The following is a 12,479-nucleotide window of genomic DNA, read 5'->3' as shown; positions in this document are numbered from 1 at the left end:
GTATATCGTGCGTGCGTCAGAAGGCAGATCAACGGGAGACCTCTTTGAAGCGAACATCCAGGTTTAGTCTCCAAGATGGAATATTGTTGCTCGACAACCGACATCTATCAAATGCAGTACAATCACATAGCGCGAGTGTGGGGCCAGAGGCGTGAACCGGTTGGCTCGGAATGTCCGCAGGCGCGGCCCAGACGCCTCCGATCCGTGTGGAGGCTTTCCATACGAGACATCTGATCGATTCGTGCTTTCTGGCCGAGAAGGACTAGTTGGTATCTTTGGGCGGCTGGGAATCTCCACGCAGTCGTGTACCGGGATGAAAGTCTCTAGAATTCCCCAGATATGACATTTGTTGAGTATATATTCCGTGGTGTTGCACTTTGGTCCACAAGTCATGGATCCGCCCTTTAGAGGTCGGGAGCATCGGAATTATCACTTTACAGTGGCTCGGACAACATGGCCAACCATCCAGACATGACCGACCTCGAATCTAACGGAACCAATATAGTCGGCGTAAGCTCACCTAACAAGGTAAAATTCCTACCTAGCCACTTGAACTGTCCTCGCACATATAATCGCGTTCTGCTCTAAACGTTCAACTACAGGACCTGGCCTTGACAATCAACGACGAGAAGCCCTCTGTCGAATATGTGGCAAATTTCAAGAAGACGGCAGATGGTCGCACAATTCTTGCCCCGCAACCAAGTGATGACCCTGAAGACACATTGAACTGGCCAAACAGGAAAAAATGGGCCATCTTGGCTGTCGTAGCCTATTGTGCAGCCATGCCTGATATGCAGGCCGGTTTTGGCATACCATTGGTGGTGCCACAGTCGGTGTACTGGAACATCTCCATCCAAGACTCAGGCCGCTCAATGTCTGGCAATGTCTTCGTAAGCTCCAGAAAGTAGAAGCCAAGTGACGCATGATTAACCATTGACTAGATGATCGGCGTTGGTAGTCTGTTATCTGTCCCCTTCGTTCAGAGATATGGCCGACTCCCGGTTTTGTGGTGGTCGATGTTTCTTTCCTTCTGGATGACACTCGCTGCTACTCTCGTTACGGACCATATCTCATTCATTATCGTGCGCTGCTTGCAGACGACATTCTCTGCAGCGCCTCAAGTGATTGGGTTGTCGTTCATTTACGATATGTGTGTCTTTCCAGTCTCCGCGTCTTTTCGCGCTCTTAGGATTCTTTCTTCATTGTCGCTAACACTAGGTCAGGTTCTTCTTCCACCAACACGCACGCGCAATTGGCATATGGGCTTGGGCTTTTGTCGAGTCACCTTTCGTAGGACCCTTCATCAGCGGTCTAATCGCCCAATACTATAGTTGGCGACACTCTTTCGGTGCTTGCACTGCATTTACCGGTTTAGCTGCGCTGTTGGTCCTGCTGTTTTGCCAAGAGACGCTTTATGATCGTCATAAACCAGAAGTGCAGGACCCCCCATCCAAGTCAAAGTCGGTTGTAGGCAGGCGACTTGAAATTCTCACTGGCATCTATGGCGCCAAAGTAAGAGGACGCCCTTCGCTCTGCACAAGCGCCCGGAGGATTGTCGCTGTGGCTTCAAAGCCATATTTTCTGCTCCTTTTGAGTGAGTTGCCCTCGGCGTTATACAGTCTCGCATGTCTACTACTGCAGGAGCTGATCAGTAGTAGTATCCTACGGCTTGAGTTTCGCTTGGTCGGTTGGCATCAACACAAGCTTGGTAAGCATTGAGATATCTGACCTCATCATTTTGTAGATCTCTTACAGCCATTCCTTAGAATTTGATCTTGTTCACACCCATCGAAGCTGGAGGCTATAGCTACACCCAATTGAACGTTGCATTGCTCTATATTGCTCCTATTGCTGCAACTGCACTGGGCGAATTCTTCGGACACTTTTTCAGTACGGCCAAGCAATTAGCTTTCCCCGTTATTGTAACACACTAACGCCAGGTTCAGACGACTGGATTGCGAACAAATACATTCGAAAACATGATGGACTATTCGAGCCAGAGATCCGTCTATGGGCTTCGTACGTTGGCCAACCTTTGATGGCTGGAGGCCTTGTTTGTCTGGGCTTTAGTCTGCAACGCCACCTATCCTGGGTAGCGATTGCATTTGCTTGGGGTATCTATGTTTTCGGAAGTGTCAGGATCTCCCCTTTATATCGGCGCGGTCGATAAAACCGAAGAGCAGGGCTAACGTGAACTCCTGCAGCTGATGACTACAGTTGCCATCACCGCGTATGCCTTGGACGTTTTCAAGGAAGAAGCTGCGGAAGCTGCGGCTCTTATCAACTTCTTTCGAACTGTCGCGGGCTTTATTGTTAACTACTTCCGTAAGTTGTTCCATCTTGTTTGAGCGGCTTGCCACAGGTCATACATGGTGGAAGTTGACATTCTCTACAGAGGTGCGATGGGCTGCCGCAGTAGGATCTGATGCCAGTTTTGGGACGCAGGCTGCAATTTGTGGGATTGCATGGATTCTCATAGGGATCGTGCAACGGCAGGGCAGACAGTGGCGCAAAAGATGAATTGTAATAGTATCGTGCAGGGTACCGTCTGGTGGGAAGATAGGATTAATTGGAATCGAAACGACCGTGAATGCACAAGGCGCAAAGGTCGCGAAGAAAGTGGAACTTCTGTGGGTGGGGCAAGTGGTAATATGACCTGCGTTGAAATTCCCTCGGTAACTACTTATAAACGATGTTGCCCTTCCCCCGAGTCAAAAGCGAGTATATTGTTATTTGCGTATCCATTTGGCTTAAATATCTTTTGGGTCGCCCACAGGGTCAGCAGTCTTGGAATTAGCACTTGCCTGAGAACCAGGCACACCTCGGCGATGTGACTCTCCGATATTGAAAAGGATCATCCACGGACCGGCTAGGGGGGCAAGATGTCATGCGTGGCGATCTTATCATGCATGATCCGTTGTCAAGAACTGGACTTTACACCATCTCAGTACAGCCAGACCAAACTCTCAGCTCCCCTCCAGCAAACGCGATTTGCAGTGGTGAATGTGTTGTCGATGTCAACGACTGACTAATACAACTATGCTATTCTGGCCTCTCCCATTGTTCCAGGTACGCTTTCTTGACTGCCTCGGCCCGAGCGTCACTCCTCGGCATGATCATTGCAGGGAAATCTCGTGGTTTGGAATTGAAACCTGATGGCATCCATATGAGTTAGTTGACCAGATCTTCTAGACTCAAAACGAAAACAGGAGGAAACCTCAAGCAGGGGTCCTTACCGGTCGTGAATGCCATGGGATCAGGCTCGTGTACACGTCCCTCAACATCCACATATTTATTGAATTTGAAAGCCCATAGTAGCCGAGCTGTCAGGATAAACAGGCTAAATTCCCCGATATGCTGACCTGGACAAGCTCGGCGCCCGAAACCAAAAGCCCAGTGTCCTCGACTTGCGCCATACTCCACTCCTTGTACTGCGCGGGCGGTCGGAAATGGCGAATCGATGAAGCGTCTCGGATTGAATCTATCAGGCTCGGGGTACATTTCAGGATCCATGTGAATTGCCCTGCATATCATTTCAGTCCCCATTTGTGGAGTAGTTCCACAGCGCAGTCAGAAATACTCACCAGTGGTTTCCAAGTACGGCAGTGTTTGCTGGAATAAAGTAATCACCATAGCGGTCATCATTGACAGTCATATGCAATATGCCTTGCGTCACAATCGGACGCCATCTAAGGGCTTCTTTCGTTATGGCCTTGATATACGGAAGACTTTCTTCGTCCCCGAAATGAGGTATTCGATCGCCACAAACAGCATCCAATTCATTTTGAGCCTCGACTTGAACTTCGGGAAAGAGGAGGAGAGCCATGGTCAGAATTTCCAATGCGCCCGAGGTTGTGCCGCTGCCGGCTTCGAACATGGTGCCGCATACATATGAACCTTCGTCGTCGGTCAAATCTTTCTTGTCTCCTTTAATCAGAAATTGTTTGGCGAAACAATCAGCAATGGGCAGTCCAAATTTCAGTTTCTTCTCTACTTCTCGCAATAGGTTCATAAAAAGCCCGCGCTCGAATTCGTGGGCAGCCTTTCCCAGGCGCTTGAAAGGTGCCATAAAGGAAGGTATATATCTCAACGGTGGGAGAGAATCGACTAGAAATGCCCCTGGTTTTGCAGTGCTAAGCTCTATCAATCATCGCTCGTGTCAAACATTGGGCAGTGGACTTACTGTTCGAGGGTATCATTAACTTCCACAATCATCCTTACATATTCTTCCTTGCCTGTCACGACCGGCTTATCGTATGTCAGACCCATGATAAGACCACTGGCGTAGCGATAGTAGTGACGTGCAAAATCTTGGGGTTCGTGTAATAGATCGAATAACAGTTTACGCGATTCGCGATCTTGACGAGGTTGGTAGCTCAACGCTTTGGTAGGCATTGTCATTTGATGAATAAATTTACGGACTCTCCTCCAACGGTCTTTGAGAAGCTAATGGTTAGTCAAAGTGACCGCGGTCGTGACAGGTCGAGGACTCACCTCCATAAGGCATCAACAGGGGCCGAAGATTGCCAGATAGAACGTCGCATGCCATGTAAGTTTGAGGTCGCGACGAATAGCTACCGTAATCAGCGACAACGTGTCTCATCATCAGTCATCTTGTCACTCACTTTTGACCACGTCGCTCCAAAAGCTCTCTGACCGTCTCATCGTTGGACAGGACAATCACACTCTGGCTGCCCAGCCTCACTTGCATAATAGGCCCATAAATATCCGACCATTCTTTGAACTTGCGCCATGGATAGTCCTTGGGAATTTGATGGAGATTCCCGAGAAGAGGTAGACTTGGTGGGCCCGGAATGCCCTTGCAACCTGGAGGCAATCTCCGGTGTTTTCGACCTATGACTGCATTCAATAGCAGAACACCCAGGAGGCCACCAGCAGCGAGGATGAGCAGAAACATCTCCTGTCCCTGACAGAAATCAAAAGGTTCAATACTGGTAAATGGAAGGGAGACCAACATTCATCTCTAAGGACCAGGGAGGCGGCTCAACATGCCATTGTATATGCCTTGACAAAGGGCCATTTTCGATTGGACCGCGGAGGAACCGGCATGTGCCAGTGGAGCTCACTATCCGCTCCATCGCTTGGAGATGGTTCAAGATTCGGCCGCGACAGGGCCACGGAGCAGAGTACTGAAGAGTGCTAACTCTTCCACATGCTCAGCTGTGGCTACCAAGCATCATGAAATCTGATCGCTGAGCAGCTCTAGAATTAACAGTTGAGTGAATGGCGGCTTTTACAAGCAGAATCCTTCGGTGCAACGCAGAGGCATTTCTTGGCCCCCAGCCTAGCTCATAGCTTACTAATAGGTACATTGGCTTAGGCTTGGCAAGTATTAGGTAAGGCGTCCACGTGCCTACGATTGTTTTGATTGGTCACGCGGTCTGTTTGATGACCACATAGTCAATGTACCTGGGGCACGCCCCCGCCTTTGGCCTTGGAGCTCAAGGTTGGTTCGCTTCTCTTTGGAGACATCCTTCTAAATTACGAACCCAACTTCAATATCTCATTTGAAACTAAATCTCTCCCTCAGAATCCCAAAAACTCCCGCGCGAAAAGCATGACTGGTCCTAACGACAGCGATAGCATTGAGCCAGCCTCAAAACGGCCGAAAATGCAACTGGCTGCACTCCCTTGTCGGCGTCCTCGCTTAGACGAGAGGCTGGCAAAGTCGATCCGCAAAAAAACCCTGGAGGCTTGTCAAAAATGTCGAGAGAAACGAATCAAGGTCTGTTTTCCATTCCAAAAGCGAGGTCATACCCGCTATGGGTTTCAAGTAACAGCTTGCAGTGCAACGGAAAGTGGCCATGCGAAAGTTGCTCCAGCAAGGGCTACGAGTGCAGCCTAACATCCGGGACGCAGGATGACCATAATGAACTGACAGTGTGAGTCCGCGTTCCGTTGCATGTTTATGTTCAATACTAAGCATCAGACAGTGTTATGAACCAAATACTCACGCGGTTATGTCGAGTGGAAGAGATCGTACAGCGGCCCGCAGAGGGGTTGGGAAAAGCTGAAGGTGAGATACACAGCCACGATACCAATCATCCGACGCCACTCAAGATGCTATTCTACAGGACTTCCCGCACCCATCCAAGACGGGGTCAAGGTTACTTCAGTCACAGAGTTGAACCCACAAACGGGCTGTTTCGAGTACTATGGTACATATTGGCTATAAATCCCTGTCCCAATGAGTGATTTTCTGATGTTGCCCGCAGGCGAGACTTCCAACTTTGTAATAGCCAACTCCCTGGCGAGGAGACTGCAACGTCGTTTGCACAACTCCGATCAATCGTCTCGCAGTCGAGAAGAAGGACAAGTGCAAGTGGAGGGCCAGGGCAGTGGAGATAATGGACTTGGCTTGCAAACCATGCTCGATGCGTACGACTTCATCATGCCTCACAACACCGCCGTCCGACGGTATCGGACGCTCCAGAGGCATGTGGCGGATGGACATTTGACCAACTTTTTCAACACGATCCATATTTACTTCCCCATCTTTGAGACTTCCAGATTTCGAGCCACGTACTCTCGCCTCGCTGAGCTGTTCGGCTCGAACCTGTTGTTCACTTCGCCACGGGAGAATCAGGTTCAGCAACAATCGTTATGCCTCGTCTACGCAGTTCTTGCTCTGGGTGCATTATATGCCGACGATGAGGACAGCTCATCATGGGCTTGTTGGTATTTTGCCGAGGCGCAAGAGTTGCTTGGACGGTTGTTTGATGCGGTCAGTTTGGAATTGGTGCAAGCGGCGATGTTCATGGTAAGACACTCCTGGGGCCAACATCGGACCCGAACTGACCGTGAGCCAGGGTGCCTATGCACAGCATACTCTCAAACCAAGTTGTTCGTACTGCGCACGTCTTCGCGATTGGATTTATGATTGACTCTATAGTGGCTTATACTCTGGCGGGAACCGCAACCAGAATGGCATTCTCTATCGGCCTCAATGTGGACTCAAACCTCACCTCGCATGATTGGGACGCTGAAGAAGGGCGGCGCACGTGGTGGATGATCTATATCCAGGAGGTAGAGTTATCCCTGGATTCTGGCCGGCCAATGTCCATCAGTAAGCGTGATGTTATAGTGGACCTGCCGAGGGAGCATGCTGTTGCCGGCACGACTGTAGGTTATGCACCTCTCTTCCCCATGTGGTGAGAAGACTAACGTGGTCTTAGTCAGATTCAAATCAGCCATACCAGCCTTTAGCTGAGTTCGTACCAGTCCTTGCGGGAGTTGCCCAAATCACCCGTGATATCTTGAAATTTGTGAGCAGGCAAGATGCTATAATTGACTGGACGTGCAGTCATTGACCCTTTCTCTTGTGTTGCAGGTTGCGAGATTTGGCAGTGCCAATGGTGAAAAGCGGTCATCCGTCTTCCAGATTCCGTCATATGATGATCGGCTTAAGCGGTGGAAGCAGTCGCTTCCAGCCTGGCTCGCCTTTCATGGTGAAGATCCTGCCCGACACTCGTACACTGCCAGCAGTTGGATCTCTCGCCAACGGAGCAGTCTCCTAGTCCGTGAGTCCAAGATTGCGCAGCAGCCGTCCTGCAAGACATCTGACAATACAGTAGACTATAATCTCGCTCTCATCGTCCTGCATCGGTTGTCTTTTATGGAATCTGATTCCCAAGCGGCTGGACGGTTGGTCATGGAATCTCGGTCCACTTGCGTACAAGCGGCACAAACCATAATTCTCCACATACATGGCTTGTTTGAGACGGCGCCTTGGCTGAAGCGTTGGAGATATTACTGTTATTATTGTCTGCAAGCAACCTTGGTACTTCTGACGAAAGTTATCGATGAGCCCATGGCTAAAGAAACCGAAGAAATAGTCCAAGTGTGCGAGTTGAGCGTCAGCATCTTTGGACAAATTGATCTCAAGGCAGCTAAAAGGTGCGCAGGGATTGTTGCCGGACTCATCGCGCGCTGGAGAAGACACCGGCATGCTGGGGAGACCAGTCTAGAGGATTCTTGGGTCACTCTCAATTCGAATCAAAAAGCAACACAGCCACCACCAACGATGGAAAAGTCGGTCCCTATTCAAATATCTGAGCCCGAGTGCTTGACTCTCTCCACGGATCTCGCTAGTGCAGCTCAGCAAGAACTTGCACGGATGAACGATAGAGCTTCGCCACATAGTATGTCACCAGACGCCTTCAACACACACGTGGAAGGAACACGTTTGGATCCTATGCCAGAGAGTGAGGACGTCAATTTCCCTTTCACTGACGATCTATGGACCTATTTTGCCGACACGGCAACGCAGCCACGCTCCTTTGAAAGTTGGATGGACATTTTGACCGCGTCGTGAGCGTCGAACCTGAGAAGAAGCCTTATGGTCTCGCTGCGAGTTCCATAGCCGTCGTCGCCGATCAGATTGACCTAGAATCTTGAACATCCATCTAAACCACAGGCTTGTTGTTGCGACGAGAGGAGTTCCAAGCCGTCTCGGCCTTGTGCATACAAAGTTAGTTTGGCACCTATGATGGTAGATTTGAAACTTACCTCCTCGAAGGCATAGTATGACTAAACTGAAACATGAGTCTCTGGGTCCAGGCTGAGAGCGTTAGCAGAGCGTGGCCATGTAAAAAAGGTCAGTTTGCCTTACCAATAATAAGGATAATTTGGCCGTTGGGTGTTGAATTGTTCTTCCAAGATCCTGTCGCGGCGTTGCTGTTTCAAGCCGTCTCGAAGGCGATTTGTATCTCGCTTTGAAATTGAGTCAGCGTCCGCCTGATCAATTAAGCATAGCACGATATTACTTGTCTTAGGCTTCCCTGGACCATTGACCAGGAGCGTGGCTTGCGCAGCCGCTGATACACAGGTAGGAGGGTCTGGAGATCTGATCTGCCATGTGCTTTGGCAAGGGGAGTGCCGAGAACTGCTGCGTCCTCCAAAGCCGAGCTGGGTCCTTGTGCCATATAAGGTAACATTGGGTGACTTGGCTGGGTTAGACTCTGCCTTGAGTACTTGTTAAAGCCCCAAACCCACCAAGCGTCGCCTAGGAAAGCGATCATTTCCTGCTCGTTGCACCACGACTCCATTTCCGAATCTGCAACTCCTGATCAGTCTAATTATCAAAACCACCCACAAAGGCGCGAAGTTTACTGTTCCACAAACGTCACTTTTGAACGTCGGGAGCAAGGGACAAGAGACGTTGTAGCCTGCGCAGGAAATCCATCAATTTCTGAGTGGTACTTCGAGGAATGCTTTGGCTAGGTGCTTACAATGGGCCCCAGTCACTAAAATACTCTTTCATTTGACCGGTATCGCCAGGAGCTTTAGCGACGTTCTCAGGAAGATTTTCGGGAACAAGTAGTACAATGTTGATCATCGTGTTGTTCCGCAGAGAATAGTAAATGGCATGACAGTCAGGCCCGACCCAAAGGTGCACCCGAGGTCGAGAGACGATCGCTCCCAGATCTGCGTCCTCGATCGTGTCGGTATGCAATACGATGCGGTAAACGAGGTCCCCTGTAGGCAATGGTGGATCATTGTTCCCGAAAAGTTGGGCGCGAGCTTTTGACCATAGATCTAAAGTATCGTGTGTCAGCAATATGATCAGTGGTCATCCAACTTAGGACCAGCTCACCACCGGCAGCAATGATCAAGTCTCCCAAAACTTCTCCGCCGTCGACCAGGGATACGTTTGCGGCCTGGAAATCATATCTGTCGGCTGTGATGCCAAATCTGAATTTGACTCCCAGCTCTCGAGCACGTTCAAACATAGCCAGCTGGAGGTCAGCACAGTGCATTTCCCAAAACGGAGATCCATACTTGAAAATCAACTCCTTGCCGAAGTTATTCCTCCTGCCGAGCACTTTGTCGCCCTTGTGGGAAGAATGGTAAAAACTTCAGGACTGGCTGCAACTTTTTCGAGTCTGTCTTTCAGGACCTAGCGGTGCAGCACGCTCTTCCCATTCGGAGTGAGCTACAAGCCAGTGCCTATTTTGGTGAAGATTTGTCAGGTTAGTACTTCACCTCACAGTCACCTCATCCGTTCACGTTACTTACCTCTGCCAATTGTGGTGCTGACTCGAGTACCAGAACTTCACGTGAGATAGCGGCTGTTCTCCAGGCTATGGCAGTGCCGAGCCCACCGACTCAGCCCCAACTATAATGATCTTCATGTCCACGATCTATGCGTTGATAAATGACGGCAGTGCGTGGCAGATATTGTTGCCCACGTACACATCGTATCACTGAATATGAAGTCTAGGCCGGCAAGAGAATGCTGCGGAGTTTCCGGAAGCCACGTAGCTAGTATAGCTATCAGGGTGGATCAGAGTGGTAGCCTTATACGCACTACGGCTTGCTAAATACTCAATGCTGTTGCTCCCCGGTTACAAATGAAAGTTGTAAGGGTTTCGGAAGCTATTTGAAGGTACTGACTGAAGAAGAATGGAGGTGCAACGGTGGGCGCGATTATTGCACAATGCCGTAGTCTGTGGAGAGCTTATAATTCGGAACCTCCGCAAGCCAACCATATTGGCCTTCGACTCCCCCGGGCAATATGTGCTGGAGTTCGAATCGTGGGTCCTTCATAAAGAGAGATTAATGGTGCTCCAGCACCGAATAACTCTTCATATGAAAATGAACAACGTGCCGAGCCGATATAGCCAGCAGCCGTCATGCTGTCAGCCACTGCTTTGATTGTTGAGAAAACGTCCAGTCCGTTCATTGTTGATGCCGTTGAACTTGAGTCCTTGGGTGCAACTGAGGTTCTCGTGGAGCTCAAAGCAACCGGGGTCTGCCACACTGATGTTGCTGTGCAGCGTGGAAGTCTCCCAGGCGCTTTCCCCATCTTGCTTGGGCACGAAGGTATTCATTCGCAGTTACATCCCGTCGAAGACGTTGCTATTGAGCTGATGATACTTGTAGGCGCAGGTATCGTATGTACTGTAGGATCTAAAGTTCGAGACGTTGAACCGGGAGACCATGTCCTTCTCTCATATTCCTTTTGCAAGAATTGCCGCAGCTGCCGCGAAGGACAACCATACCAATGCACTCAGTTCTTTGACCGGAATTTTATCTCGGAAAACACAGACCAATCTCGAACAACAACCTGGAATGGTACACCGATCCATGCATCTTTTTTCGGGCAGTCCTCCTTCTGCAATCCTACTATTGTCCAAGAGGCATGCTGTGTACGAGTCGACAAAAATTATCCTTTGGAAATTCTGGCTCCACTCGGGTGCGGCGTCCAGACTGGTGCAGGTGCTGTCTTCAATGTGGTGAAGCCAGTAGAGAACAAGGTACGGTCACTAGTCGTCTTCGGCATTGGAGGGGTGGGAAGTGCTGCAATTATGGCAGCTTCTGTCCTGCATGAAGATCACCCCGAGCTACTCACCACAATCATCGCAGTCGACAGGCAGCAGGAGAGACTCTTGCTTGCAAAAGAAATTGGTGCAACCCATATCGTGAACGCATCCAATCTCAATGATACTGGAATTGAGATCCGTCGTGTGACAGCTGGACAAGGGATCGATGCTGCAATCGATTGTACAGGGAGTGTACCTGTCATCAATGCCATGGCCGATGCGCTAGGTGCTGGCGGTATCGCGGTATCGGTAGGAGCTCCTCCAGCGGCGGCCAGAATATCCATCCCGGTCTTTCCATTCATCAATGGTTGCAAACGGTATCAAGCGTCAAATCAAGGCAATAGCCTATCGAGAAATGTAAGCTTCTCTTCCAGGCCAGCCTAAGGGTTGTGTTCGAGTCAGTGCCTAACCACAATCGAGATTTTAGTTTCTGCCCCTGCTAGCCGATCTTTATCGGCAGAATCGACTCCCTATTGACAGATTGCAGAAGCAATACAAACCGTCGGAGATTAATAAGGCTGTCCAGGATATACTCGATGGCACCACTATTAAGCCTGTCATTATCTGGAGCTAACCGGTACTACCGACGTCTTTCCTTAGGGCCTAATCGTAGTTACACTAAGTATAAAGAGATAGATATTATGATTTGAACTACGAGCAGTGTCTAACTAAGGTGGTTCCTTAACACCCTACGGAATCTGTATCCAGCTGGATACAGATATGCGAATAGGTATGGCGCTGTCCCGATTAGGCGATTTTCGAAAACTATCTAAATCCACTAGTAAAAGTATCTATATCCACTAAAAGGAGTATATATTTAGAATTTAGCCTACCTTTAGCGTATATTAGAAGAATATTACGTAATATATACTAGTACTAATCGAGTAAGCGTATATTTAAATAATAGAATCTATTATTACTTATATCTCGTATAGAATATCTATATCTAGTAATAAAAGTAGTATCTATAGTATCTCTACTATTTATAGAATATATTATAGTAAGAATTACGTAATTCTAGCTAAAACTAAAAGAGTAATTCTATATTTACTCTAAAGTCTTCTATTACTTATCTCTCGCTTAAAATATCTATATCCACTAAGTCCTTTAGTATATTTAGATACTAGATTTTTA

At 48.9% G+C, this 12,479-nt stretch overlaps 5 protein-coding genes across 5 annotated transcripts; 3 read left to right on the top strand and 2 right to left on the bottom strand.

The window, feature by feature from the left end:
- Positions 1–453: 453 nt before the first annotated feature.
- On the top strand, positions 454–2,520 carry LTR84_011938 (uncharacterized protein; the record flags this gene model as incomplete). The annotated part of the gene is made up of 9 exons (XM_064855465.1): positions 454–528; positions 603–890; positions 942–1,150; positions 1,224–1,594; positions 1,659–1,708; positions 1,767–1,890; positions 1,947–2,134; positions 2,205–2,325; positions 2,396–2,520. 9 exons carry the CDS (start codon positions 454–456, stop codon positions 2,518–2,520), a joined length of 1,551 nt encoding a protein of 516 aa, XP_064699884.1.
- A 522-nt stretch (positions 2,521–3,042) lies between these two features.
- LTR84_011937 (uncharacterized protein) lies at positions 3,043–4,978 on the bottom strand (the record flags this gene model as incomplete). The annotated part of the gene is made up of 6 exons (XM_064855464.1): positions 3,043–3,152; positions 3,237–3,523; positions 3,585–4,133; positions 4,184–4,436; positions 4,495–4,574; positions 4,626–4,978. The coding sequence occupies 6 exons, from the start codon at positions 4,976–4,978 to the stop codon at positions 3,043–3,045; spliced, it is 1,632 nt and encodes a 543-aa protein (XP_064699883.1).
- A 1,230-nt stretch (positions 4,979–6,208) lies between these two features.
- Positions 6,209–8,335, top strand: LTR84_011936 (uncharacterized protein; the record flags this gene model as incomplete). The annotated part of the gene is made up of 6 exons (XM_064855463.1): positions 6,209–6,212; positions 6,237–6,781; positions 6,831–6,864; positions 6,914–7,143; positions 7,197–7,286; positions 7,352–8,335. The coding sequence occupies 6 exons, from the start codon at positions 6,209–6,211 to the stop codon at positions 8,333–8,335; spliced, it is 1,887 nt and encodes a 628-aa protein (XP_064699882.1).
- Positions 8,336–9,247: 912 nt separating this feature from the next.
- Positions 9,248–9,752, bottom strand: LTR84_011935 (uncharacterized protein; the record flags this gene model as incomplete). The annotated part of the gene is made up of 2 exons (XM_064855462.1): positions 9,248–9,558; positions 9,617–9,752. The coding sequence occupies 2 exons, from the start codon at positions 9,750–9,752 to the stop codon at positions 9,248–9,250; spliced, it is 447 nt and encodes a 148-aa protein (XP_064699881.1).
- Positions 9,753–10,655: 903 nt separating this feature from the next.
- On the top strand, positions 10,656–11,919 carry LTR84_011934 (uncharacterized protein; the record flags this gene model as incomplete). The annotated part of the gene is made up of 2 exons (XM_064855461.1): positions 10,656–11,702; positions 11,773–11,919. The coding sequence occupies 2 exons, from the start codon at positions 10,656–10,658 to the stop codon at positions 11,917–11,919; spliced, it is 1,194 nt and encodes a 397-aa protein (XP_064699880.1).
- Between the last annotated feature and the right edge of the window lie 560 nt (positions 11,920–12,479).

The sequence above is a fragment of the Exophiala bonariae genome (genome assembly GCF_035927105.1).
Source record: "Exophiala bonariae strain CCFEE 5792 chromosome Unknown scaffold_61, whole genome shotgun sequence".
Taxonomy (NCBI): domain Eukaryota; kingdom Fungi; phylum Ascomycota; class Eurotiomycetes; order Chaetothyriales; family Herpotrichiellaceae; genus Exophiala; species Exophiala bonariae.
The sequence above is the reverse complement of the archived record's forward strand: the minus strand, read 5'-3'. Positions and strand labels throughout refer to the sequence as shown.